Source organism: Drosophila busckii, chromosome 2L (assembly GCF_011750605.1).
Source record: "Drosophila busckii strain San Diego stock center, stock number 13000-0081.31 chromosome 2L, ASM1175060v1, whole genome shotgun sequence".
NCBI lineage: Eukaryota > Metazoa > Arthropoda > Insecta > Diptera > Drosophilidae > Drosophila > Drosophila busckii.
This window is the reverse complement of record NC_046604.1, coordinates 7,516,128-7,544,084: the sequence shown is the minus strand read 5'-3', so window position 1 is coordinate 7,544,084 and position 27,957 is coordinate 7,516,128. Positions and strand designations below refer to the sequence as shown.

The window sequence follows — 27,957 nt, the reverse complement described above, 5'->3', positions numbered from 1 at the left end:
TATTCTAAAAATTTGCTTTTAGTTTGTTTTATTTTAAAGTGTATAATTGTTAACGCGTTACGTGATACAGCGTTCGTTCGTAAGCATCGACGCATCGTTGTAACATTATCTTATCAGTCGACAATCGGTTTAGTACGTTAATCTACCCTCGAATGTGTGTCAGGCAAGAAAAAACGTATGCAGCAGCAACAAAAACAATAAGAGCAATACATATAGTTCATGCTCTCTATTCCCAGTGCATAACCGTGTGATCAGCGACAACAACAAATATTCTAATTTAATAAATGCTCAATTTACGTGAGAGTGCTTGTGACTGTGTGTGTGTGTGACGGAAATATGCATAATTAATACAAGGTGTGAAAGAAGCGCCTAAAGCAGTTCCGCATTTTTAAATTTATAACAAAAAGTGGTCACACCGCAAAGCAACAACAAGCAAAGAGCGGTTATTATTTGAAATATATAAGATTAAAAAAAATCAACAGTATTAATCAGCTGTTTCTTGTGTTTAAAGTGACGCTAGTGCGAGCGAGATAGCAAAGCTGCGCGCCAAATCGCTCTTGGCCCGCACAGTGTGGCAATATATGTTAACAACAACACGAAATCTTATGAAGCATTATATATCTTATTTCCAGCCGTTATTAAGGTAAGTCCTTAGAAAGTAATAAGAATTAACTGCTCCAATAAAAATATATTAAATAATTATTGCGAAGCCCAATTGCTTGAGATCGTTTTAAATATCTTTAAACGCGTGTGTAAGAAAAAAGTGCAAAAATAAAAAGAAATTAGTGCAAGATGAGTGAATTAACGCCAAGTGAAGCAACTGTCGAAGGCGCAACAGCAACACCAGCAGCTGTGGCAACAACAGAAAATGAAGCAGCTGCAACTCCTCGGCCAAGTCGCTCTAATATTCCTACGCCTGCTTCGTCTGTGACCGGCATCCCCGTTAGCAGGCTAAAGGCACCCTCTAACTTTGGCTCAACGAACTCTGTCTCGAAGATCGGCAGAGCCTGCTGCACGCATGCGACCCCAAAAGCGGGACCACCACCAAGAGGTAAGCTTCCATTTATAACTATTCACAATACACACCACAGTAAACATATTAGGCGAGAGTGTTGACATTAAGGTTAAAGGATGGGATAAAATAATTATATTATCGGGTCTATCGAGCCTACATATTTATATGTGTGTCCTCATTGTTATCTCTTAGAGACTTGAAATTTTTAAAATTATAATTTAGAAATGTTTCCGATTGTCCATCGCCTGGTGTTTTATCTAACGAAATTAAGAAAATCGACCCACCTATTGTCTCCGGTATTAAAACTCTTGATGACTACATCTACTACCTTAGCCGTATTCCGATTCTCTTCTCTCTCTCTCTCTCTCTCTCTCTCTCTCTCTCTGTCTTCTCTCTGAGAGACTTGAATTTATTCAAATTGTAATCAAGAAATCGTAAATTGAAAAATTGTAATCGTCCATCGCCTGGAGTTTTATCAGACGAATTAATCAATTGATATTTAAATAAGCCAACTAAATAATTAAAAACAATTGACAGTAATAAATATACGATAGTTAATTTTATTTATTTAAGGGGCAATTCGCACTATCTTATAAAGTTTCCTAAAAATTATAGAAAGATAGTTCTTTTGGAATAAAGATTGTCTATCGCAATTTAAAGCTGTTAGTCACGAGCCTCTCGCTCCTCTCTAGTATTTGACATTTAAAGATCGTGCATTGTCGTAAGTGGTCTGTAATTCCGGTTTTATCAAGCTAACTACACCCACAAGCGCAGAGTGAATGCAACAAACTAATCCAAACGATGACGCACCCACACAGTCAGCCCCTTTCCATTATTTCGCTTTTATTTGCAATAAACAATCGAAAGTCAACAACAATGCACAAAAAAAACAAAGACAACAATTTAGTATAATCACTGCATTGAACTGGTAAATTTGAAAATTTGAATGTCCGCCTTGGCACAACAAAAATTAAATAAAACACTTCACAAATAAAAGTTACCAACAGTAACGTCGCATAAGTGATTATTTGTTGTAAAACAAATGAATCTTTGCGCCATTCAAGCCCAATAAACAAAAATTTAATACAAAAGCACGAGCACAAATAGATAAAACAAATAAAATTGGCCAACTTGTCTGTCCTGTCTTCCGTCCGTCCGTCGTCTGTGTTTGTTTGTTGTTGCTTGTCACTTGAGACCTTGACAGAGAGTGCAGTATTGTTGAACTTTGGCCCACGCAGACACAAGTGTTTTCAAAAACTGAAATTATTACCGCCAATTAATTAATGCGGCTACCGTTTAATTGAGCCGAGCCTCAGCAGCTTCAACTCAGCGTCGTAGGCGGTTCCCATCTCAATCTCACAATCGCTCACGTAATATCTTCCAAACCGCAGCTCACGTAGCTCCAGAACCCAGTAACCCATATATTGGCTTAGGTATAAATAGAACGTGTTTATGAATTCTGTTTATAAGATCGTTCACTCATCCGATCCTTGTGGTTAGTCTGCTCCACGCGCAATGCAACCGCATCTGGCTAAGTCTCCATGTCTCTGTCTCCAGTTTCCAAAATATAATCTCAAAAATGTTACATATGTATAAAGAAGTTTGGATACGCTTTCAAATTAAATTAAACCAGCGCGTAGCTAAAACTGAACGCAACCAACTTTTTTAAACACTTTGAGTGCAGACTGCTCTACAGAAGACTGGAGTTTGAATATAGCCAAATTGTTGTATGTATTTCGATTTGAATATTTTTGTAAATTCAAGTTATTTTTTATTGTATTCTTTGTTCTTTTTCAAGGCATTAATTTCTTATTTTTCGCTATTAGGCATTATAAAAAACCTAAGATAAAAAAACTAAGAACCAAAAGTTCTTTAATCCAATTCTTTATATTCATCAATCCGACTTAATAAGCTGTTTAGCATTTCTTTGCCGCCGTTACAAATGCTCTTAGACGGACGCATTCCTAAAACAGATTTGGCACTACAATTCTACAAAGTAAGTTGAATCAACATTTGTTTGTGTACCGTCATTTATCTCTCAGCACTCAATGTCAACTGAGCGCCCCCTTCGTTTCACCCGAACGTTCGCCGGCCGGCGCTCATCATGTGCGCTTTGATATAGAAAGAGAGAGAGTGGGAGAGAGCGAGAAATGTAAAGAGTGGGGGCTGACAGCTCTGGCTGCTTATTAAAATGTAGCACTCATAATTGAATTTGTGTTCTGTCTGTCGAGACGCTGATGACACCAGCGCGATTGTTGTTGTTGCTTACAAATTTTTCGTGCCAATATTTCGCTGCGCATTTGATACAAAACACACACCCAGAGAAAGAGAGTGTACGAGAGAGAGAAGAAGAGACAGAGATCAGAGATGCCCCTTGCACTTTTTCGTATTTTTTGTTTTCTAGCTGAGCGCACACTCGTGTAAAAGCGAAGCTTATGTCATTTTATTGATCTTGATCGACAGTACAAGCTTCGAATATAATGAATTTATACTGAAAACTCATTTGTCTTTGGCTTAAGATAGACACATCTCAACGTTGTAAGCTTCTAATGGATTGCCTATAAACATATATCCGTGATCTTCCATTCAAATTGTACTCACTGTGACTTTTTGCATTGTAAAGATTTTTTACAACGTACTCATTGCTGACTCACCTGAAAAATCTTAAATAGATTTCCAATTTCAGTACGCTTCGAACTACTCCCGACTAAAATGACAAGAGCTATAAATAATCTAGAATAGTAATCTCTAGAGAGTCTGCATATGTTAGCGTTACGAAAGCTTTTATAAACAATTGCGCATATCTCACTAAAAGTCTTGGGCAATTAATGCCAGCACAGACTCTGATTCCAGGCATTATCTTTTGCGCACAGTGGTGAATTCTTAAGAAAAAAAAAAAATTAAAAAAAGGTGTTAGTTTATTAGAACTAAACCAAATCATTGAAAAATATTAAATAGCTTGGGAATGAAAATAAAAATATATGAAAGAAAATATTTAGTGTAAATTTGAGATGTCAAGCATTTAGAAGCTTTATGGATATACCTTGTAATCAATGTTCAAAAGATTGGATATTTGTTTAGATTAAGTGATTGAAGTAAAAATTTTTTGGCTTAAGATACTTCGAGTCTCATAAGTTAAGCCTTGAACAGAGTTTCACTGTTTTAATATGAAATGATTATATTTTGATGAAATTTTCCTTAAAATGCTCCACTGTTTGGCGCCACACGGATCAATCAGCAATCGCAAAACAAACCCAACTGAACCAAGTACTTAAGGCCAAGGCATCTGGACCATGTGGCAACTCTTTGTACCATAAACAGGCGCTTTTAGTGTTTGCGAAAATTATTAAAGTACGCGCGTCCGTGTTATGAGCGCAAAGTAATAAGAAAAAAATAATTTTACGGTTTTTCGTGTCGACGTTTATTCAATAAAAACAAACGTTGCTTCACACAACCACACACACACGAACGTCTTCTACACTGCTCAGCCAAAGCTAGGTTCGCTTAATAGCGCTCTCCCACACTTGGGCGCGCGCTCTCCCACACTTGCGCTCTTTTGATATTGGCTATGGCACCCAGTGGCGCAAATATGCAAAGCCAAATCTACTACTTCGAAAACAGTTTGAAACTAGTTTTTGGAAGTAATGAAGTTTACTTTGATTGGCTTATAATTTTAAGGTTTTAGCCGTTTTGTTGAATGCAAGGTGTTGAATATTTGAATTACTAGTTTATATTGAAATTTCGAATACTTTCTTAGAAATGTATTCACAGCTCAGCATATATTTAAGAGTTGTATTTCATTAGAATGTCTAATATAAATGCTTAAGAATAAATAAGCCGCTGATTACGAAACTATATTTATTGGATATTGTATTATTATTTCCGTATAAGTTTAGCTATTGGCTGCTTTTTTCAACCTTTAAATTTCAAAATTTAATATTATTATTATTATTCCAACACAGTACTTATTCTTATTTGAATTAAACTAAACTATATTTTAGTTTTCATTTTTCACACATTTTATTTGTCTTGCTTCATGAGTAAACTTATTGTAATTTTATTGGGAATAGATTTTTAAAGAATAGTTTACCAAGTATGGATGACCTAGAATTTTTATCCTGGCTTTCCAAATATTATTTATTCTTAGTCGCGCAATCAAATGCATAAATTTAAAAAGTTACACTACACTTTAGCATTACATGTAATGCATCTTTGGATGGTTAACATTCAGCTGTGTGCTACTGGGTCTGCCCGCAAAGCTCGCAGCGCAGCTTGCGCTCTGCCGCTCTTGACTCTGCCTGCGCGAAAAGTAATTTTGGCATTTCAGTCAACGACTTAACGCGAGACGCACGCGCCTTTGGATACGGCGGAGCTTTTGAAAAGAGACTGTCACACACAGCTGCAAGTTAGCGCTGGCTTCAACTGAACAATTCGGCTATATACTGCTAAAATTTAGTGAATGCGCAGTCAAAATTAAATTCGCACGCAGCTTTAACAAATAGTGGATTAATTCAACTTGACAAACGAAATCAAAAAGGTGAATTTTGTAACTAAGCGTGCAACGAAAGCAAAAACACATAAAGAAACGCTAACGAAAAGTAAAAGTTAATGCTGCACTTTTATGCATTGCATTTGCATTTAATTGTTATTGTTATAGTTGTTGTCCTTGCTGTGGGGCATTGTTTAAACAGTGTATGTGATTGATTCTACCAAAAGTTAAGTCTGACGACTTTGTATTGTTTTAAATAGTTGAATTCTGACCTTGGCAAAGTGACTTAGCAGCTGTTTTAAAAACAATTTAAAGACAGTCTTTAAAACAAAATATTTCGCAATATTGTTGAGCAACTTGCTCTTTGCTGTTTGTGTGTTAAGTGATAAGATAATTTGAAAATTATGCTATCACTATTTAAAATATTGACAAAGCTTATCGCAGAATTTATTAGTTATGCCATGGCAATATTTGCAATATTTATTTAGAATGAAAAATAAAAAAATAAAGTAATTTCCAGGCATTGCAAATTGCTTTTTGTGGAATAAATCAAGTGAACTTTTCCCCCAAGCATTTAACTTAACGTAAACTTTAAAGCAATTTATGGCCGACTATAGACACTTGCTAATTGCTTAAATAATCATTTGATTGCAATTAATTAGCTTGTTTGTTATTTGAGTATGTCTCTCAGCAGTCACAGCAAATTGAGATATTCATTTGCCACCATACGCATATTAACCTAATAAAAACTTTGAAAATTTAAAACTATCAACAAAGTTATGCTTTTTGCCGCAACACAATAAACGACATAACATTTTTTGTTAGCTATATTTAAAAAAACTTGAGTAACCACTAAAGTAGTATTAAAATATATATTTAACCATGCATGTATAAATAACAAAAAAATATATATAATGGTAATTGTGAACTAATTTGTTAAATTTCCGTTTAAACATCTTTTGCAAAATATTTCACAAGCTTTTTATTTATTTTTAATTTGCATTTGTTGTCAAGCGCGCAGCTGTTAATTGTAGATTTAATTCAATTGATGTTTGTGGTTTTATTTATTTATTTATGTTTTTGGCATACGTAATGACGTCTTATAACCAAATCGTTTAACTTAGCTAATGCCATATGCAAATACAGTACTTTGCTCAGTCGACAAAAATCACAGAAACCTCAACCTCAACCTCAACTTTCTACTGCCCATTGGGCTTTCTTTTCCGACTATTGGCAGGCGCAACGTCAACAGTTTCCAATTGTTGTTGCTATAGCACATTTTGCCCATTGTTAGACACGTCAATTGGCTTTGGCATTTTATCAGCAAATGCGAATTGTATTTTGTGTTAATTTTTGTTGCTGTTTTCGTTTTTTTTTTCTTGTTGTTATTCGTTCTATCGCACCGGCTGCTCTTGACAACTGATAAAGCGTCTAAATTGTAGTAAAAGAGAGAGAATTTTTGAAGGCCCAGCACTGCCAACCAAAAAAAATATTACAATGCATATAAGTTATGCTTTTAGTAACTATTTATCGCATCGCAAGAGATAAGTAGTATATATTTCTGTAAAATTTCTTAGCACTACTTTTGCTTAAAATCTGTTTGACTAGATAACATGCAATGTTTATATTGTTGTCTTTGTTGCTAATTAGTTCAACAATTTGAGGTTTGTTAACTCAAGTTGTTTACAGCTGCGTAGAATTCGAACTGGTCGTCTCAGGAAGAATTACTATCTGGTTCTATTAAAAGAAATAGTTTTGCACTGGTTAAAAACAGTTAAGAGTTTTAAGCCAATTACTTTCACTTGCCTATTTATAAAACAAATAAACAAACTTTAGATTTGTTATCAGTTAGCGCAGTTGTATTGAGTTGAACTCTACTCTTAATCAACTTAATTATTATATGACAAGCACAAACACATACAAATAATTAAAAAATAACAATACAAAAACCATATAAGGATTGAAAACATTTGGTAAAAATTGAATTTAAAATAGTTTCATCGTAAAAAATTCTTGATCAAGCAAAACTTAGTATACCATTAAAAAAGAATTATTTTTTAATAAAATACGAGCTGAAAACATGCAAAAAAAAAATATATATATATATATAGGTGTGCCACAAAAATCACTAGGCATACTTAATTCGGCTTAAAGCATTTTCGGATAGAAATGTCCTAAACTTAGAATGATTTTATTTATTTAGTATTGCACAAACCTTTTCGAACTCGGCTGACACATTCTCAAATTCAGTTTCCGAAAAGCTTGTTTTGCAACTTTTATAGGCAAAACATTTTTTTTCTTGCTTAATTTATACATCCAAAAAATTGATTTTCTATAGCATATAATACAAACATATTTTGAGCATTTAATACTTGGCGAGACAAACAATTCAAAGCTGAGAGAATAACTTAATTTGTTTATACATTTCATCTTTTTTAGACTGATATTTCAAAAGTATTGCACTTCATTGATTAAGCTTGTTATGCTTCTCAGAGTTGCTTATTTTAGTATTGAAATGTATAAAATATATGTTTCTAGTTCTTAGACTTTGTGGCTGCGGCGCAAAAAAAATTGTTATGGCTGCTAACGTGTTTAGGTTCGCACATTTAGCAGCTCAGCTAGTTGATAGATCGCCTGTAGTTGGAAAAGTTGTGGGCGCCAAGACTGAGGCTCGCCTTATAAGCGAGAGTGTCTGCTACACTAGACTATATATTATAGCAATATACTATATTTCATATTGTGCGGGCAACATTTGTGTTTGCTTTGCGCTTAATGGCATTTGGTTGTGTATGAAAGCAAACTAAAGACTGTCGTCATACAAAAAAAAAAAACATTTGTTAATACTCGTAATATATTTTTCTGTCTACGCTAATGATTATTATCGTGTCTTTGGCAGCGCTCAAAAATTATTTGCGTTGATTTATGCGAATTTTATACTCAACATAGAGAGACACAAATTTGTTTTCGGCTAGTGAGGATGAGTGGAAGTTGTAGTTGTTAGCTTATTACTTGTATTGTGACTGACTGCCATTGATAGATAATGTAAGCTTCTTTGCATTTGTTTTCCCCGTAGCCTTAGCAAATGCGCTGTTGTTGTTGTTGCTGGCTGCACCTGCAATTAAATTATTGTTTCTGCCATTTGCTTAATTAAATTTTATGACCCAACACATTTAGGTTCTCTCTCTCTCTCTCTCTCGTTTGACTTCTTTGCTGATTTGTTTTCATTAATTTTTGGCACATCATATAAATTAAAAGTAATGTTCTGCTTCTATTTATTTAACTTTTCGCTTCGTTGCTTTTACTTTGAGCTGCCATTCAAGCCTAAGCTGTGCGTTCCAGTGTAAACAAACCCATTATAGCATAGAATACCAAGTCCACAGAGCTGTCTCTAATGAACTCTACGGACTTTTGTAATTTGTGCCTAATGGCTGAGTTCATTATATGGCCGTAATTCATAAACCGACCACCCAGATCATTTATTTTGAAGACAAGCCGCAGCAGAGTTTTCGTTATAGCCAAATATTTTATATCGATATTGTTTCGCTTGAATCCGCGCATACTTGTAGAACATAAACTTCCATTTCTCATGCTCCACCTGCCGAACAAGTTGAAAACTTTTTCAATTGCTTGGCTGGCGTTAAAAGTTATTTTTTGTTGCGCTTAGCAATTAAACAACAATTTTAATCACTCGCTGCTTACCCTTTTGATTGTGTTCATGCGGCGCACACTTGAGTGCTTTTAATTATATTGTATAGGTTATTGTGCCAAGCAAAAGAGGCGAATAAATTAAAACTCAGACCTCAGACACACTCGAAAGCCACAGTCAATGTAATTATCAAAGCGTGTTGCCAAGTGCTTTGAATATTACTCTATGTGTGTATTTAAATATAGAATAAAAGACACAATTTATTGTCTTTGAATAAGTTATTATTTATTCAAAAAACGTTCCATTAGACTCGATACAGCACGCGTATATTTTGGTATTTTAGAGAAATATTCTTCAGCAGCAGCTTCAGAATGTCTGGGATATCTTCATTAAATGATTCCTTCCCTCTTGTCTGAAATTAATAGGTCCCTAGACTCCTGTCTCTCCCTCTCTCTATCGATATTCAATTGAATTATTTGCAAGACTTCTAAATAAATCTTTGCAACTGATACGGAATCTGTTGAAGACAATTTCTGCTACTACCAAAGATCTTAATTATACTAAATACACTATTTAGGCGACTATTAAAAAAACACAGTTAATTATTATCCGATCGCCCACAGTGCGGTAATTGTCTGCCCGGCCCCAAAATAAACAAAAACAAAAGCGACTTTCAATTGCGTGTGGGTTTCATAATTTGTAACAAATTTGATCAACAACAACAAAATAAAATATATATATTTTACGATTATTTATGGCTACTGGCCAAAAGCAATAACAAATTACTATAGCGCTTAATTGTACTTTGCCAAATTTGAAGGCTCTTTTATTAATAATAATTTTTGGCATCGGGCTCAACAAGTAATTAAGTCTTTGTCTGAAGAGACACACGCGTGTGTTTGTGTTTACCTAACTCTATTGAGTTGTATATACCTATTATTAATGTTCAATCAGTTAAGCAGACAGTCGACAGATTCTTCTTGCTTGCTTTGGCATTTAGCAGGTTTGTTCGCTCTACCAGCTTGAAAGCCTTTACGGTTGTTGTGCTTTTAATTATTAAGAGACAGTGGAAAGAATGGAAGAATGAATGAATGCCAAATGACTGGCCAAGAGATACGCATTGTTTTATTGATGTCTAATGTAACTAAGTTAAACAATCGACAGTGGTATTCATAGTTTCAACAAAGGACTATCGATAGTATCGATATGAACTATATATTAAACTTTAATAATATCAATAGTGTCAATAGCTGCAATGGCAAATGGTTCGTATTAAAATAATTAAATGTTTTAGGTAACTGAGCTAAACTATCGATAGAGAAACTGTCAGTTCTATTAATAGTTTCAACAAAAGACCATCGATAATATCGATATTAAGCTCCAGTTTGAAGATTATAATATATTCGTACAATTATACATTCTGTTCATAGATAAACCAACTACCCATTTGACTAAACAGCTTAATGAGTGTTCCGACAATTTTCAAATATATTTCGCATACTGCCGGCATTTTCGTATCGCTTCCCAATCGCAACTTGCCGGCGCAAAAGTCAGAAGTCACAACAACATTTTTTTTTGCCGATGCCATCAAAGTTTGTTTGCATTGTTTTTGGTTTTTTTTTTTTTTTGTAGAATCGCATTGACGTACTCGTATTTTTTATAGGTCGCTAGCTAGTTTCATTTGAAACGGGTTTCAAGTTAAAGTTTTTTGATGGATTATAAAGCTAAAACGAATATCGATTAACAACTGAGTAACGTGGCCAAACTTTAAATTAGCGCAAATGCATAATTATGTATGTATTAGTGCTGGCTGCCATTCACCTGTCTCGTCTATTTCTTTCTTTCTGTTTCTGTCTGTCTATATGGTTATCTCAGCGTATGCCGCCCAGCTTATATAACCTGGCTAACTGTGCAATATGTTAACTGTGCTTGTTCAACTTACAGATACAGATATCGACTGTGAGTTTTAAATTTTGCCGGCTACTAATTGCTGTTTTGCACCTCTGCCTTTTGTTATTGTTATTGTTATTGCGCTTTTGTTGTTTTCGTTTCTTTGCTAAATTGTGTTGCTGCCCTGATTTGCAATTTATATTCAATTTACTTGAGCGTAACAAAAAAGCATTTCTTATTATTGTTATTGTTATTTATATTAATGCTTATTTGCCTGCTGTTAAATAATTTGTTTCTTTTTTCTGTTTTTGTTATTTGTTATAAATATATTTATTTTTAGATACAAACAGCATGAGTCGTGAAAGCGATGACAATTTGAGTTCCATCAATTCGGCGTATACAGGTAAATATATTATTTACTTATTTTGTTTATATTTTATGCATTTTATTTAAATATTAGTTTTACAACTGTTTTGGTTGCGTTTCATGACATTTGACATATTAATGCGTTTTAATTATTTTTATGGCTGTTTTCATTAAGACATTATATTAATAATTACAATTATTAATTAATATGGGTGGAGTTGCAAACTTGCATTTTATTAACATTCAACATATTTTTATCTTTTATTTGACCTACAAAAGCTGGCAATTTAATTTAATTTGCTTTTAAGATTTATTAGTTTGAGCTTAATGAAGTTTGTACAAATTTTTTATTTATATTTTTATGCAATTTCCTTCAGCTTATGCTAATTGAATTGACCCTGAGCTGCCAGCCTTGTTTAAGATAATTTTCTCTCAATTAGTTTTAGTGATCTGATCTTTTTATTTTAATACCGTTTGCTCTCAGACACGTAACTACAATCACCTACAATTGTCAACAGCTTTCAGTTTTGTTTTGTTCGCATTTTTACGACTTACAGCTATAATTTTCGATTTTATCAATGCTAATGATATAGCATTTAGCATATTTGTGCAAACATTTATTCAAGTTGCCCTTCTCTCAGCTAAGGTCTCCACGGCTTAAAATGCTAAACACGTTCTAAAGATTATGCGTACACAAATTATACAATTTAAATTATTGTAATGTTGAATACGCGATCGCCACAGCTCGAAGCTCCCCATGACAATTACCGGTATATTGATATACTATATAGACAAATGAATATGTTTTTACACAGCTGCTTATTTACTAATTTTAGACATTTTTTCGAGCTCGAGTCAATATATGCCTTATTTATTTACTAGATTATATAGTAGACACGCCTTTCCTTTGAAGCGTTCCCCAAACAACAAACTACGCAGCCGAGGCGCTCACGTAGGCCAAAGACCAATAAAATATATTCATAACTTAATATTAGAACAAAAGTATAAAACTAGTTTGCGTTTTTCTACTGTTGATAAACTACAAACTTGACGTTTGGGCGTTTAAATGCGCTTAAAACAAAAGCATGTGTTGAAAATATCTAGAAAGAGATTATCATAGGAAATTAAATGCAATTATTGAAAGCACAAAAGCACAGACATTTATTTAATTGCGATAAAAATATAGATAAATTATTGCGCTATTATGTGAGCACAGTGAGCTCTCGATACATATCAAAGAATAATTTACAGCAATTAAAATGAAAATTTAGTTTAAATGTTCAAAAATAACAGACAACAAATACTTTAAATTACATATACATAAATAAATTTTGTACACTTAGTAATTTTATTAAATGTTTATCAAATGTAAATAGCAGAAATTGTATAAAGAGAGCTGGAAATGAAGCTTAATAAATGAATTTTAAATTTTCCTTTAATCATGCGTCAGTTACTTCAATTTGCTACTTGTATAATATACAAATTTCCAGTATCTAAATAGAATTATCTTTGATTGAAACAAGTATCTCTCTTTCTTATCGAGTTGCCACTGTAGTTGTGCTAGCCATTTGGCGGCGCTTTGTTGCTGACACGGAATGTAGCAGCCAACTGCTGCCCACAGCTAACAACAACAACAACAATAACAGCAGCAGCTTGAACTGTCGGCGTTTTCCTTTAAAACAGCAAAACTAAATGCGATTAACATTTACATGCCGAAAAGTCATGTAACTGAGACCAGACCGGTCACCATAGGTCTCTGACCATGTGGGACGTCAATTCAGTTCAAGTCGAGTCGAGTCCAGTCGGGTTAGACTATCTGTGTTCATCTCGATTTGAGCCAACCTACACACTTGGCTCTGGCTCTGGCTCTAGCTCTAGTCATTGCACTTGCACTCAGCGCACCACACAGTTTAGCTTTAATTAAATGTTGTTTAATTCATTTCAATAGATAATGAAGCCAGCGACACATTGTGTGATTTATTGTACGCACGCGTATGCTCGATGCGTATCGTTTTTTATTTAGAGGCCTTAAATGGTGACGTCTGTCTGTCCGTCTGATTTGGCCAGAATCGTGTGCGCAAAGTGGGTCGGCGCTGCATTTTGTTTTGGCCAAGACCAGATTGCATTTGGGCAAGGGGCGCCACAGAGACTCATTGACAGCCGCGCCGGCGGCTTTGATGAATCATACATTGCGTATCTGTCAGATACATGAGTTCATTAGTGTAGACACTGAATGTCAACTGCAAGGAAATTGTCAACACGGCGACAACGAATCCGAATGCGAATGCGTCGAACGTGTTTATTTTTAGCAAATGCGAGAAGCAACAAGTTAACGCTAAACAGTTAACAGCAGCCGTGAGCTGCAATTAGCGAAGGTTCTAGCTGCAACAATTGCATGTTGTTCAACTATTAGTCGATTCGAGTCATGTGTGTTTAACAAGCCAACAAACCTTTCAAGCGTAGAATGCGCAATTGAAAACAGTTTCGCCTGCTTAGCCTTGCCCAAAGTGAAAGTTTTTCTTTTTATTTATAAGCGGCAAAGAGAGCGAAATTTCAGCTATAGATACATTTGCCAGATACAACGGACGGGCCTGTCTGTCTATCTGTCTGTCCGTTTGCATGTCTGTGTGTGATAATTAAAAATTATTATTTTCGCTACCGTCACGATATATAATAACAAATAATAACAAATTTTGATGTCTTGAGGCGGCGGCCGCGGCGGCAGCATAAGCGATGTATCTTTTTTATTTTTAAGCAACAATTGAACCTTGATATTGTTGACTTTTTGCACATGTCATGCTCGGCTACCGTACGGCCCGTCCCGGCCCGGCTCCGAACACTTGATTAGACGCACACACTCCGAATAGGCCTCATGCACTCATCTTCAAGCCACATCCCATGTGTGTAGCTTAAAAAGCAAATTGCCAGCCAATTTCAACTGACAAAATCACAATTAACTAGCGCTGTAAATTCAGCGGAAACCAAAATCGTGCAATTGTAAATTTGTTGTTTATTTTCGTTTTCATTTTGTTTTGTTTGTTATTGCCGTATTTTTACTTTCTTGCTCTGGCTCTGGCTCTGGCTTTGGCGCTGCTCTTCTGCAATCCGTCGACAATTTTAATTGATTTATGCCATTTAAAAACTACAATTGGTTTTTTGAAAGTTTTGCAGTTTGGCTTGCAGCTGTTAAATTGCAATATGTGCCGCCTAACGGTCGCTCCATTTATTGCCAGTCAGCTGTTAAATTGCACCATAAAATTTAAAGCTTTCATTTTCGATAAACATATGGCAAAGATTTTGTATTAGATGAGATCTAGTTTAAATTAAAAAGCAAAAAGAATGTAAAATTTTGGGACAAATAAAATATTCTTATGATTTGTGCGAAAACCGTTTTAATTTCGTCTAGTAGAGCTTTCTATATAGACTCTCCCCATTGTCCATTTTATGATCTTGTCTTTACCGTTGCTTTATCGTTTCCTGCTTGCAACTCTTTTAAATTTATTTTCTTTATGTCGCACTTTCTGTTTTGTTTTTATTTATAGCCAAGTCTATGTATTTTATTTATTTATCAATTAGTCGCAGCTGAAATATCAAATATCTCATTTTGCTAGCTGTGTGGCAAATCAAAATTATACAGTTTATTTTGAATATCATCATTCATCATGTACACCTGCGGGCTTATCTAACATTTCACAACTCCGAGCTCAGCCTCAGTTTGCTCTTTCACATTTAAGTTCTGCAGCTGTTCGCTTGAGAACATGTGTGGAAGATTTGCTGAGAATTAATACACTTTGCTCGCGGGCTAACCACTGATTAAACAGCAACAACAGCAAAGAGCTGAAACTTTCACAAAAAATGTTTAAATTGTTATGTTGCATGTGATTAACACAAATTCGCTAATTATTAACTAATAACGAGCAACGGGCCAAGCGAAAAATAAACACAGACGATGTGACTACCCAAAGAAAATCAAATAACAGCAACTAAAAGTTAACCCCAAATTGGCCAGACACTCGACGTTGTTAACACCCACAAAGCAGCAATTAATGCTGAAAACTCAAAATGCTAAACAAACTGCATAATAACAATAACAATTTGATGTATGTAAATTGCAATTGGAATATAACAAATGCAAACGTGTCTACACATTTGCAAACGTGTCTATAAATCTATTGCCTAGATCTCTATCAAGAGACTGTCAAGCGCTTTACGCGCTCCTCGCTCTCACCCACATCCGACTGGGAACGCTGCTCCCCCGGCCGCCGATCGCTCAAGTCCAGAACGCCGACGCTGTCCGACAATGAACGTCGCACATCTTGTAAGTTGCGCTAACCCCCGCCCCACGCCCACCCCTTGCCCTCCTTGCATGCTATTTATTGTAACTGTTATTGTTTTATTGTTTTTGTTTTTGTTTTGAATTCTACACACACCAAGATGATTATTATCTTGAGGCCACAGGTCGGCGTCGTAGCTCAGGTAAGCAAGTGATAAAGAGCGAGAGAGAGAGAGAGAGAGAGAGAGCTAATACTGTTAACCACTAACTGTTTACCAAAACACAACAACTACTACTATTATAAATTCGCATATGTCAGTTAACTATTTGCGCAGGTGGTTCAATACACAGACATGAATCTATGTCACTTGCTCGCACCTTAAATGGGCATCGGACATTATGCCACGATCTATGAGCCCCCGCTCTAATCATTTTCATCTGTTGACAGTCTACACTGCGCTTATGCAGATTTTTCTTAAACGTTGCTGCTGCCAAATATTGTCATAATAGTTAATTAGCCATTAACTGCAATTTCCTAGATATACGGGCGTTGACTACAGTAGCGTCTAATAGTTTTGCCTTTAAATTAAATGTTGTTATTAATTTAAAAACCTTAAAAATATATCTTTAATGCATAACTCTTAAATAATCATTCCTAATTAGATTATTTTCGTTTCAAATGCGAACTAATAATATTTAAACATGAAAAATAATAGTTGAATCAATTTTTTTTTAATATTTTAATTTTTTTTATTTAGTTTTTATGATTGTTCTTATTTAATTCAGATACACACGGATTATTTTCAATTATTCTCAATAAATTGAATAATCATAAGTAATCCCGCGTTATCTTTTAATTGTTTGCAATGATTAGCAATTAAATCGAATTAAATTGAAAAGTAACTGAAAATAAAATTAAATTTTCCAAAAATGGTAATTGACAATTGTATTAGGATAAATATGGCGAAGAAATGAAATATTATTGTCATATCATAAACATATAAGGCAATATTAATATACCTTATATTGAAAGGATTCTTTAAAATAAAAAATGACTTTTGCAATTATTTCTCTCTTTCTATACAAAGCCCGCATAGAAGCGCTGTCAGCTGCTTAAATAGCAAATCAAACTTGTTACACATTCCCAGCTAAGTGTTTGTTTCACGCCCCTATGTGAGATCACTGTAAATCGCTTTAAAATATATTTCGTTAATGACTTAATAACCAAAACAAAGCCAGGCAGCTGTTGTGCCCACGCACACACACACGGCTTTAAAGACTCTACTTAGTATAATTAGCTAATGCATATGCATAAGTGTGTGTTGGGGCTTAAACATTTTGGCGACACTAACTTAACACCTTTATGCAGGCGTGTGCATAGCGACAGCAACAAAAAAGTGTTTCGCTTGAAAAGTTAATGATGAAAAACTCCGCATATTTAATTTTGTATGTGGGCGGCTGCAGCTTGAAGCAAGCAAACAATACAAAGATTGCAAGCTACAAGCTTGAAAATAATTTTCAGCACTTAGTGGGGGATTTTTCTCTCAAAGCAATATATCAAATATATTAACGAGAAATTTGTTTAAATAAAGTGATGTCACAAGACTCAAGTGGAAATGATATTTATGCTCATGCGTTGTTAATGACCAATATCCGTTTATTAATAAATGAATGAACGCTGCGGGGGTTCAGCCCGAAATGGGTTTACATTGAGTGCAAGCGACATATGCAAATGCACTAGAACAATTTGCATATGACATCATAGGCTAGAAAGAAAAAAAACAATTTGCTTACACTTGAAAAAAAAAACATGTTGTTGTTTTTAGAATCTCATAGTACAATTCTTAAAGCAATAAACGCATCTTGAGAACATTATTAGGTTATTTCTCTGTGGGAACTTACTACTTTACTTACTTGTATGAAATGTCCGCATATAGGATCAATCGTTCCCCGCAACTTGTGAAATTTGTATCTATGTTAAGATTGGTGCAAAAGGTAGTTACTGCGAACTAGTGAAGTACATAAGTAGGTTTCATTAATAATAAAATACCTAGAAATAATAATCTGGGGGGACTTCATTTACAGTCCGTGTAAATAATAATACAGTCCATATATTAATTAGCATATGGCATATTTATAATTGCACTTTGGAGAATTGTGTTTATGAATTTCTTTTGACGAGTGCATCACATCGAGTTTTTCTGAAACGCAGTCAAAACAGTCGCAACTCAAGATGCTAGTTTATTATAAATCTAAAATTAAATTTGATTGATGATTGACTGACGACTGCATTTTCTCTCCCTCCCCAAACCGTTGACACAGATCACAACAGCGCGGTGCTCACAGCCAACACAGAACAGTTTATAATTGGTCAACGTGTGTGGGTGGGCGGACTGCGCTCAGGCCAGATTGCCTACATTGGCGAAACACACTTTGCACCCGGCGACTGGGCGGGCATTGTGCTCGATGAACCAAATGGTAAGCACCATAATTTTCATTGAAAAATAATACATTACGCCTGACCCCTACCCCTCTCTACCTATAGGCAAGAACGATGGCTGCGTCTCGGGCAAACGTTACTTTCAGTGTGAGCCAAAGCGCGGCATCTTCTCGCGTCTCACACGTCTTACCACATATCCGCTGTCGGGTGCAATGACGCCCACTTCACCACTGGCCAAGAACTCGCCGGAACGCTCGCGCACAGTTTCACCCACGGCCAGCGTGCGCAGCTCCATGCTGCGTAGTCCAGGCACAGGCAGTGAGTAGCTCTCAAGCCTCCTATACGTTCCTTCGGCTTAACTATTGTTCTCTTGCAGAAAATGGTTTAACAGTCGGCGATCGTGTCATTGTCTCCTCGGGCTTTGGCAGTCGTCCCGGACTCTTGCGTTATTTGGGCGAAACACAGTTCGCTCCCGGCAACTGGTGCGGCGTAGAGCTCGATGAAGCTAGTGGCAAAAACGATGGAGCCGTTGACGGCATAAGGTTGTATAATTTTTATTCTACTGACTGTGGTATTTTTTTTTTGGAATATTACAATTAGAAACGCTGATTTCAAATTGAATCCATTGAGAGACAACTGTAATTCGCAAAAATTAAATGAAAGACTTCACTTCAATTTTATTTCGTTTTCAATCCGCGAATATCATTGCTCAGAAATACTTTCAGCGGAATTCTATTTCACTAGTGATTTCTGAGAATATTTTTTATTGAATTGAAATGAAATACATCAAATCGTAGTTATTACTATTAAGATTCAAATCAATTGAGAAAGAAGAAATAATCGCTTTTAAAATATTGCATATATTAGTATGTCAAGTGAATACAATCGATAGATGAATAGGCCCAAATCAATTCAAGATACCACAGTCAGTATTGAAATCTCAATTTTCATGCGTATTAATTGTTTTTGCCATATATATTCCAGATATTTTGAATGCAAGCCGAAATATGGCGTCTTTGTGCCCATTGCCAAAGTGTCGCTGTCGCCATCCACAAAGAAGACGCGTCTATCGCGCGCCGGCTCGCGCGAATCTCTCACCTCGATTGGCACTATGAATAGCATTGCTACCACAAATACGTCGCGCATGCGCATGAATGCTCAGGTATAAGACGTGGCCGACAAAAACAAATCACAAAATACGAAAAAAGAAAACAGAAAACTTTGCTAGAACGAAAGAGAGAGAGGCACAGCTGCAAATTCTATTGCCACCAAACACACTCGACACTTACTTAGTTATGCGTTACCAGTTACCTGTTATCAGTTACAGTTATCATTACCAGTTATTTGTTTTTACAGTTATTAATACCGTTACAAGCAAAGCAGAATTAATGCTAATACGTTAAAAATACTAACGCGTGCCATTAAAACTCTAATCTCGTACCTCTCCCTAGCAGCGCAAGTCGAGCACGCCCCTTAGGCCAATTGTAACATCGCCAAAAAGTCAATTTTCCATGCAGGTATGCTAAACAATAACAGTTGAACTGTTAGCGCGCGCTGTTAGTTAACATGCACGCCTACTGTACCCACCAAGCTCCCCCCCCCCCTACCCCTTAAGCTGTGTATTTAGTTAAATAACCTGGCTAATTTAGATTCTAAGCAAGCAACTAACAGCACCTAAAACCAAAACACACAAACACACATTAAAATGCAACTAAAAAATAAAATAAACACACCTGCTAACATATTAAACATATATATCCTTATCTGTATCTATATATGTTATGCTATTTTACTCTTATTACCTGCATTTGTTTTTTTTGGCATAATAAATGTTTTAAAAAATCTTTTAATGCACGCTTTGTGTTTTAAAAACAAAAACTAAAGTTTATTTTTGGTTTTTTGTGCGTTTCTTTTTTTGTTTAAATGTTAAGCATGCGCACTGAATTATTTATTTATACTTGTGGATTTGTCCAAAAGGTAGAAGGTGCCACATTATGCGTTTTTCTCTTGATCCGTTTGCTACACTGCACACTGTACATACACACACACACACACATACACGCCTTTGTATATACATAAACACTTACATATAGCCTCAATATCTTTTTGTGTCTTAACTCAATTGAAATGTGCCCCAACCCCCTTTCTCTCTCTCTCTCTGTCTTTTTCTTTATGGCAACTCTTTTGAACTCTGGTTCATTTAGGACCTGCTGCGCGAGAAGCAAATGCATGTGGAGCAACTGATGGTGGAGCGTGACTTGGATCGCGAGGATGCACAGAATCAGGCGCTGCAGCTGCAAAAGAACATCAATGAGGTAATTATATTCACCGATACCATGTATATGCCGTTGCCCTATGCGGATCGCAGTCGGCCCTATCGCTTGCGGCCCACTAACCACAGTAGCAGTCGCACCACAATCAACAAGCCAACAGCAACAACAACTGCAATTACAACAGCAACAGCCACATCAGATCGACAACAGCAACAACAACAACAACAGCAGCGACAGCGCAATAATAAACCAAAGAAAGTTTGGTTTTGCGATAAAAAGAAATTATTTCCAGTCGGCTAGAGTCTAGTGCAATATCGAACTGCAAAGCACCCACCACCCACCCACTCAAACACACACACACACACCAACACACGCATGCAGTCTTGTCTTTAATTGTTTTTGTTTTTATATTTTTATTTTCACTTGGTTGGTTGTTCATTTTCCGCTGTCTGTGTCTTAACAATTTCGTTTTTTATTTTTTACAGTTACAATTTTCTTTGTTGTTTATTAATTTTACACTCTTAATTTGCGCACGTTCATTTTTACTTTTTTATTATTTTTCCCTTTTTTATTTAACATCTGCAAGTTGCGTGTTGATTTTTCCTCAACAATAAAAAAAAACAATCATGCTCCATATTTAAGTACAAGTTTATCCAGGCCTAAAAATTCACAAAACTAATGTTTACTCGGCCAAGGTTTTCTCCATTAGGCAAGTTTATTAACCCAACTAAGACGCTAATAAGCAAAGAATTTAACACTTATTCTTTGCGCCTTTAAAATTTGTGCTGGCACAAATATTGGGCTTACAAATTTAGCCAAATGCTTCAATAATTTCAAGTATTAAACTTTTGGTAAATCCTGGTGTTAGTAAAAAAATATATATATATATGTATATATTTTCTTTAATTTAGGAAAATAAATTGAATAGTTGCAACGCATTGTTTTTCATATTACTAAATCTCATTTTATTTAACTAGTGAGTTCATCTTAAAAATAACCATTTTGGTTAACAAACAAATATAATTTATTTGCAATTAATATAATTAAAATTATGCGCATTTATAATATTTAAAAAAAAAAACAAATTACATTACATGACCTCATCCTAAAAAAGAAACATATTTCAATTAGCATCAAGCTATTTTTGGTATTATACCCCCACAACTTGAACATCAATTTACATTAGTTTTTAGCACAGTTGCACGCATAAGTACACGTACCCAACAGACGCTGCCAGTCGGAGTAACGTTTTGTGTATTGCTTTTATTGTTTACTTGTTTTCTTGCTTTTGAATTTCAATAAATTGAGCTGTCTATATTAATGCGTTATTATTAAATATCTACTATATATCTTTGTATAAATGTCGTGCGCACTTTAAGTTGTATTTGTTAATTGGCAATGTAATATATAAATATCCACAATCAAGCTACCCAACCATCCACCAACCTATCACAATCACTGTAACTTGCTCTTCTTTTTAACGCAAAACCAAATTTAAGATGAGATCTTACCACATCTCAAAACGATCAACGACTTTCACGCACACACTGTTTATACTCAAAATTCATTCTTATAGCAACTGCTGTTGGAGGCGGAGCGCTGGAGGCAATTGATTGCACGTCATAGCATAAGCTTGGCCCATTTGAGACGCGAGTTCCGTGGCTGGTCGGGCAAGCATGAGCGCCACTGTATACTGCACAGTGTCCTGACACCACTGCGCATCAAATAGAGAAAGGGCGTGTGTGGAAGTTAAAGATCTTTTTTTTACCGTGCTCAAAGTTGTTTACAAAACTTTTGATGAAAGAATTTTCTTTTGTGCTTTACTCTATCGAGAAGAAAGAAAGTTGTCCTGTGGATGTTCTGCACAGCGTTTTAAGCTGCAATCACCAAAAACTATTAACGATAACGAAACCGCTTCCGACACAACACAAAGGGTTGATACTAACGGAAGCATGAATAATACATACACATACATAATTATAATGGAAATTGGAAAAATGAAAACAATTTGTATAAAACTATATATTTTTGTATGATCGGCGAATTTTCTTGCTGTTGGTTTAGTTGTAACATATCTACGATATATATCTACTTACTATTTACGAAAACAAATGAAAAATACATTAACGATATTAAATATACGATATGTAACTATTTTGAAAAGCAAACATTTGCTCACTAAACTTTGTTTTATTTCACTTGTTCGGTATTTTGTTTTTAACTTGCCGTTTCTTTTGATCTCTTCAATCGCAGCTAAAGGCACGAATTGTGCAATTGGAGTCGCTATTGGGCGACGAACGCAAGAAATCAGAAGAGCTACAGTTCTCTATAGATGAGGCACAAATCTCCGGCGAAGAGCTAAATGTAAGAGTAGTAGTGCCAATTAAAGCAGAGAAATGCGCATTGACTGTAGTTGCTCTAATACATTGTAGAATTGATCGAAGTTTAGTTGCTCTAATAGATTTCATCGAAGTTTAAATGCTAAAAAACTTCTTAAGAAATAAAGAAACACAGGGATATTGTTGTGAGTTATCATAGCAATAAACTAGTAATAAGCTCTATAGAACTCAATGCAATAGATAGTATTTACTTTAACAGCAATTATTATTTATTTTTGATATTATTTGTTAATGGAACCATGCTTGGAAAATATAAAATAGTCGAATGCTTCTATAAATCACGCGCAGCGCTAAAAATCTGAAGCAGGTACATTAGATAGATTTTAAAAAGCGGAAAATACTAACAAGATTTTTGAAGCTTATGTTGCTTCTCATTTAATTGATCTTGATTATTTGATCGAATCTCTGTTTTATCTTGAGATACTTATCAGTTTGACAATATCCGTCACAGCTAAATACCACTTAGGCTCATGCGGGAACCTCTTTATAGCCGTCATTACGGAGTAACTTAACCTAACCCAACTTATAATTTTCATATTTGAAAATGAATAACAGATCATATATGGAATGTTAATCTGGGAAATTCTGTTCCACAACCACAATTATATTACTGAAAGCAAAAAAAAAAATTTTTTTTAAATACAATTTCTGCACTATTTAGGCCTAAATGGATTAATGTTTGACTCTGTATAAAATAGATTTAATTTTTTAATATTTATCAGACTTCCGACTAGTAAAATAGAATTCCGCTGAAAACATTTCCGTGGTGCCACAGAGCTCAAAGTGTAAACCATAGCAAGTAAACGGACTGAGAGCAGTTTGGTACAGAGGAATGCAATTGAAGAAATTTAAGCGAAAGTGATTTCTGTATCACTCCCGCCTGTACATTTAAGCGAATCTATTTGTAAGCCAATGAATAATAGACTAGGTCAAACGGCTATAGATTGTACCAATTTCCGCTGAAAGAATTATAATATCGAAATATTAAAGATAAAATAAAGCATATACAGTCAATGCGAATTCTCGAAATAGAATCGCATGCCGAAGCAGATTATAATAAACCGTTATTCTATGTATACTCCTAACAGACGCAGTCTCAGGTTTATAAGGAAAAAATACATGATCTTGAAAAGAAGATAACGCAGTTGGTGTCAGGTAACTTGAAAATGTCCAAATGAAGTAAAATAGAGTAATCGTTTAATATACCAACAGCCACGCCCAGCTTGCAAAGCATACAGCCCACGGAAGATATTGCAGCTCAGTCGTTGATATCCGAGCTGCAGGAAAAGCTCAGCAAGCAGGAGCAGCTAAGCAATGAGCGGTTTGCTGAATCCCAGGAGGAAGAGGAGCGGTTGCGGGAAAACATTAAGTATCTGCAGAGTCAAAATGCAACGCTGCAGTCTGAACTGGTGGCCAAAGATGAGAGTCTGGAAAAGTTCTCGCTGTCACAGTGCGGCATTGAGAATCTACGCACTGAGTTGAAACTGCTCAAAGAGGATAATGAAAAGCAGACACAACAACTGCAGGCCGACTTTCAGGAAAAGTTGGCGGAAAAATCGGAACAGCTTAAACAAGTCAATGCGGAACTTCACAAGCTCAAAAGTGCCTCAGATACATTGGAAAGCGAACGTGCCAATGTGAGCGATGAATGCGAAATACTGCAGACTGAAATACGCATGCGCGATGAGCAACTCAAGGAGCTCAACCAACAGCTCGACGAGATTACCACACAGCTGAGCGTTCAAAAGGCGGACAGTTCGGCATTAGATGACCTGCTCAAAGCGCAGCAACAAAATAATGCGCAAGGCAATGTGCAATTGGAGCATTTCAAGCAGCAGCTGGATGCAATTCAGAATGAAAAGGAGCAACAGTTATTGGAGAGCAAGATTCAACATGAGGAAAAGGAGAAAGCACTAACTGAGGTTAAAACGACACTGGATCAGTTAAAGCTTCAGCTGGAGACGGTTCAGAAAGAAAAGGAGCAACAGTTACTGGAAAGTAAGGCTCATCAAGAAGAAAAGGAACAAGCACTAACAGAGGTTAAAGCAACACTAGAGCAGTTGAATCATCAGCTTGAGACAATTCAGAAAGAAAAAGAGCAACAGATGCTGGAAAGCAAAACGCAACTGGAGCAAAAGGAGCAAGCACTAATAGAAGTTAAAGTGAAACTGGAGCAGTTAAATCATCAGCTAGAGGCGGTTCAGAAAGAAAAGGAGCAACAGTTGCTGGAAAGCAAGGCACAAGTGGAAGAAAGGGAACAATCACTAACAGAGGTTAAAGCGACACTAGAGCAGTTAAATCATCAATTTGAGACACTCCAGAAAGAAAAAGAGCAACTGTTGCTGGAAAGTAAGTCACAATTGGAGCAAAAGGAGAAGGCAGTAACAGAAGTTAAAGAGACACTGGAGCATTCAAAACATCAGCTTGAGACAGTGCAGCAGGAAAAGGAGCAACAGTTGGTGGAAAAGAACTCACAACTGGAACAAAAGGAGCAGGCACTAACAGAAGTTAAAGCGACATTAGAGCACTTAAGGCAGCAGCATGAGCAAAGGGCGAAAGAACAAGCGCAGAATTTTGAAAGTCATAGCAAGGAGCTGCAAGAGCAGATACGACAGCTGAAGCAGGATAAAAATAAAATGACAGACGCATCACAAGAACTAGAAGCTACCAAAGCGCAGTTGGCACAACTCCAACAGCAGGCCAGCAACAGCGATGCAGAGAGCACTCAACAGTTGGCCCAATTGCAGATCGAGCTAACTGAGCTTCGAGCACAGCTAAGAGCAAAACAAGATAGCTTGGATGCAGGCGTAAACGAATTGCAGAAGCAGAAAGAGCAGCAGCAGCGTTTGGAAGCTGAGCTGCAACAGCAGCAGACTGAATTACAACGCGAGAAAGAGCAAAGTGCTCAGACTGAGATGCAGTTGAAGCAAAGCGTTGAAAGGTGTGCGCAGCATGAACAAGAGCTGGGGGAGGTGCGTCGCCAGCAGCAAGAGTTGCAGTCCAAGTGCGAGAGTCAGCAGCAACAATTAGAAACGCTGCAGCAACAACTAAAGACAGCTCTTGATGACGTCACGCAAGAGAAGCAGCAGAGCAGCGGCAGTGAAACTGCGCTCAAGGAGCTACAAGAACGTCTGGAGATAACCAACACAGAGCTGCAGCACAAGGAGCAGCTAGCTCGCGAAGACGCGCAAAAGATTGCAGATCTTAAGACGTTAGTGGAGGCGATACAGGTGGCCAATGCAAATATTTCAGCTACGAATGCGGAGCTGTCCACCGTGCTGGAGGTATTGCAGGCAGAGAAAAGCGAAACGGCACACATATTTGAGCTCTTTGAAATGGAGGCGGATATGAACACAGACAATTTGCTGGAGAAACTGCAAGGCATGAAGGATGAGCTTCGTGACACTCATAAGCAACTCGAGACAGCACAAGGCGATAATCAAAAGCTGCAGATGCAATTGGAGCAATTACAGCAAGGCGAGCAGCAATTGCAGGGCAATGCGCAAGAATCTGCGGAGAAGCTGCGTCAACTGGAACAGGCTCATGGCGAACTACAGGAAGAACTTAAAAACAAGCAGGAAGAGTTTGCCACGGTAGAGCAAAAATTGAAGCATGAACTGCAAGAAACCCAAAAGCAACTGGAGACAAAACAAGTCGACAATCAACAGCTTCAGACACAATTGGAGCAAATGCAGCAAGGCGAGCAGCAATTGCAAGGCAACGCGCAGCAGTCTGCGGAACAGCTGCGTCAACTGGAAGAGGCTCATGGCAAAATAAAGGAAGAACTCAAGCTCAAGCAGGAAGAGCTTGCCAGTGTGGAGCAAAAATTGAAGCATGAACTACAAGAGACGCATAAACAACTGGAGACCAAACAAGCCGACAATCAACAGCTGCAGACGCAATTGCAGCAAGGCGAGCAACAATTGCAAGGCAACGTGCAGGAGTCTGCGGAGCAGCTGCATCAACTGCAAGAGACTCATGTCCAACTGCAAAAAGAACTCAAACTCAAGCTGGAGCAGCTCTCCACTGTGGAGCAACAATTGAAGGAAACGCAAACTAACTTGCAACAAACTGTAGAGAAATATGAGCAACAGCTGCAGCAAATGCAGCAGGAACAACTAACGTTGCGTGCCAAGGACAACGAATTTAATGCTCAACTAAACGAATATAAGCAGGTCATAGATGAAATGGATGAGCGCTCTAGTGCCAAGTCTACCACATTGCAACAACTACAAGGTCGCATTAAAGAGCTAGAGTTGCAACTGCAACAAGCACTAGAGGCGCTACAATCCACGCAGCTGCAATCGCAGCAGTTCCAACGCCAACTAGAAACTCTCGAGCTGGAGAAGACGCGCGAGATTGTGACGTTACGTGCGCAGGTGAATGGGGCCGCGGCCAGCAAGGCCAACGAACCGGTAGAGGTGAGTTCTCAAAATAATAGCAGGAACGTTACAAGTTTGATTTATTTACAGATGTTGGATACGGAGACGAGCTTGGCAAAGATCAACTTTCTCAACTCTATAATAGCAGACATGCAGCAGAAGAATGATGCACTCAAGGCTAAGGTGCAGACGCTCGAAACGCTGCCAACAGATTTTACAAAGTAGGCATCAATTCATATGCTTTATTTGTTATTCATTGTAAATCCTTTGACTGTTTTAACAGACCGCAGGCCTTTGACTTGGTCAACAAGCGCAAGCCGGCGCCTCGTTTGTTCTGTGACATTTGCGATGAGTTTGACAAGCATGAGACTGAGGATTGTCCGCTGCAAGCTGGCGATGAGCGCGACTATTCGCCGCCACCAAGTGCCTTGTCCAACAACAAAGAGGATAAGCCACGTAAGCTGCCAGCGCCCCGGAAATACTGTGAAGCCTGTGAAGGTAAAAGTGTTTAAAGCAATTCTAAACAGTGTTTTATAACATTTAATTCCTTACAGTGTTTGGCCATGATACTAGCGAGTGCGCTGATGATGAGACCTATTAGAACTTAAGACTAATTTTGTTGGTTGTTTAAAGCAAATTTTTTGTACGCCTTTTAAATCAATTTACCTCAGCAGCCACCGTGTAATTAGCTTACGTTTTTGCAACTCACATTCTTTTACCAATTTCTACTTTTTTAAATTGTTTGTTTGCCTGTAGATTTTAAATTGTTAATATTTATTATACA

The 27,957-nt window shown here is 36.6% G+C and overlaps 1 protein-coding gene across 15 annotated transcripts; it reads left to right on the top strand.

The window, feature by feature from the left end:
• The first annotated feature begins 7 nt into the window (after positions 1–7).
• LOC108607685 (restin homolog) lies at positions 8–27,957 on the top strand. Of its 15 annotated transcripts, none has more exons than XM_017998648.2 (17): positions 8–643; positions 711–1,051; positions 11,381–11,443; positions 15,587–15,724; positions 15,841–15,882; positions 18,002–18,157; positions 18,225–18,437; positions 18,496–18,661; positions 19,104–19,281; positions 19,571–19,636; positions 20,324–20,434; positions 22,646–22,756; positions 23,880–23,946; positions 24,004–27,206; positions 27,264–27,394; positions 27,457–27,671; positions 27,728–27,956. In XM_017998648.2, exons 2-17 carry the CDS (start codon positions 793–795, stop codon positions 27,772–27,774), a joined length of 5,166 nt encoding a protein of 1,721 aa, XP_017854137.1. In that variant the 5' UTR covers positions 8–643; positions 711–792; the 3' UTR covers positions 27,775–27,956. The 15 variants fall into 15 exon arrangements, with proteins under 15 accessions (XP_017854137.1, XP_017854141.1, XP_017854143.1 ...); XM_017998646.2 differs by having other exon boundaries at positions 463–643; positions 24,004–27,212; XM_017998647.2 differs by having other exon boundaries at positions 464–643; positions 19,574–19,636; positions 24,004–27,212.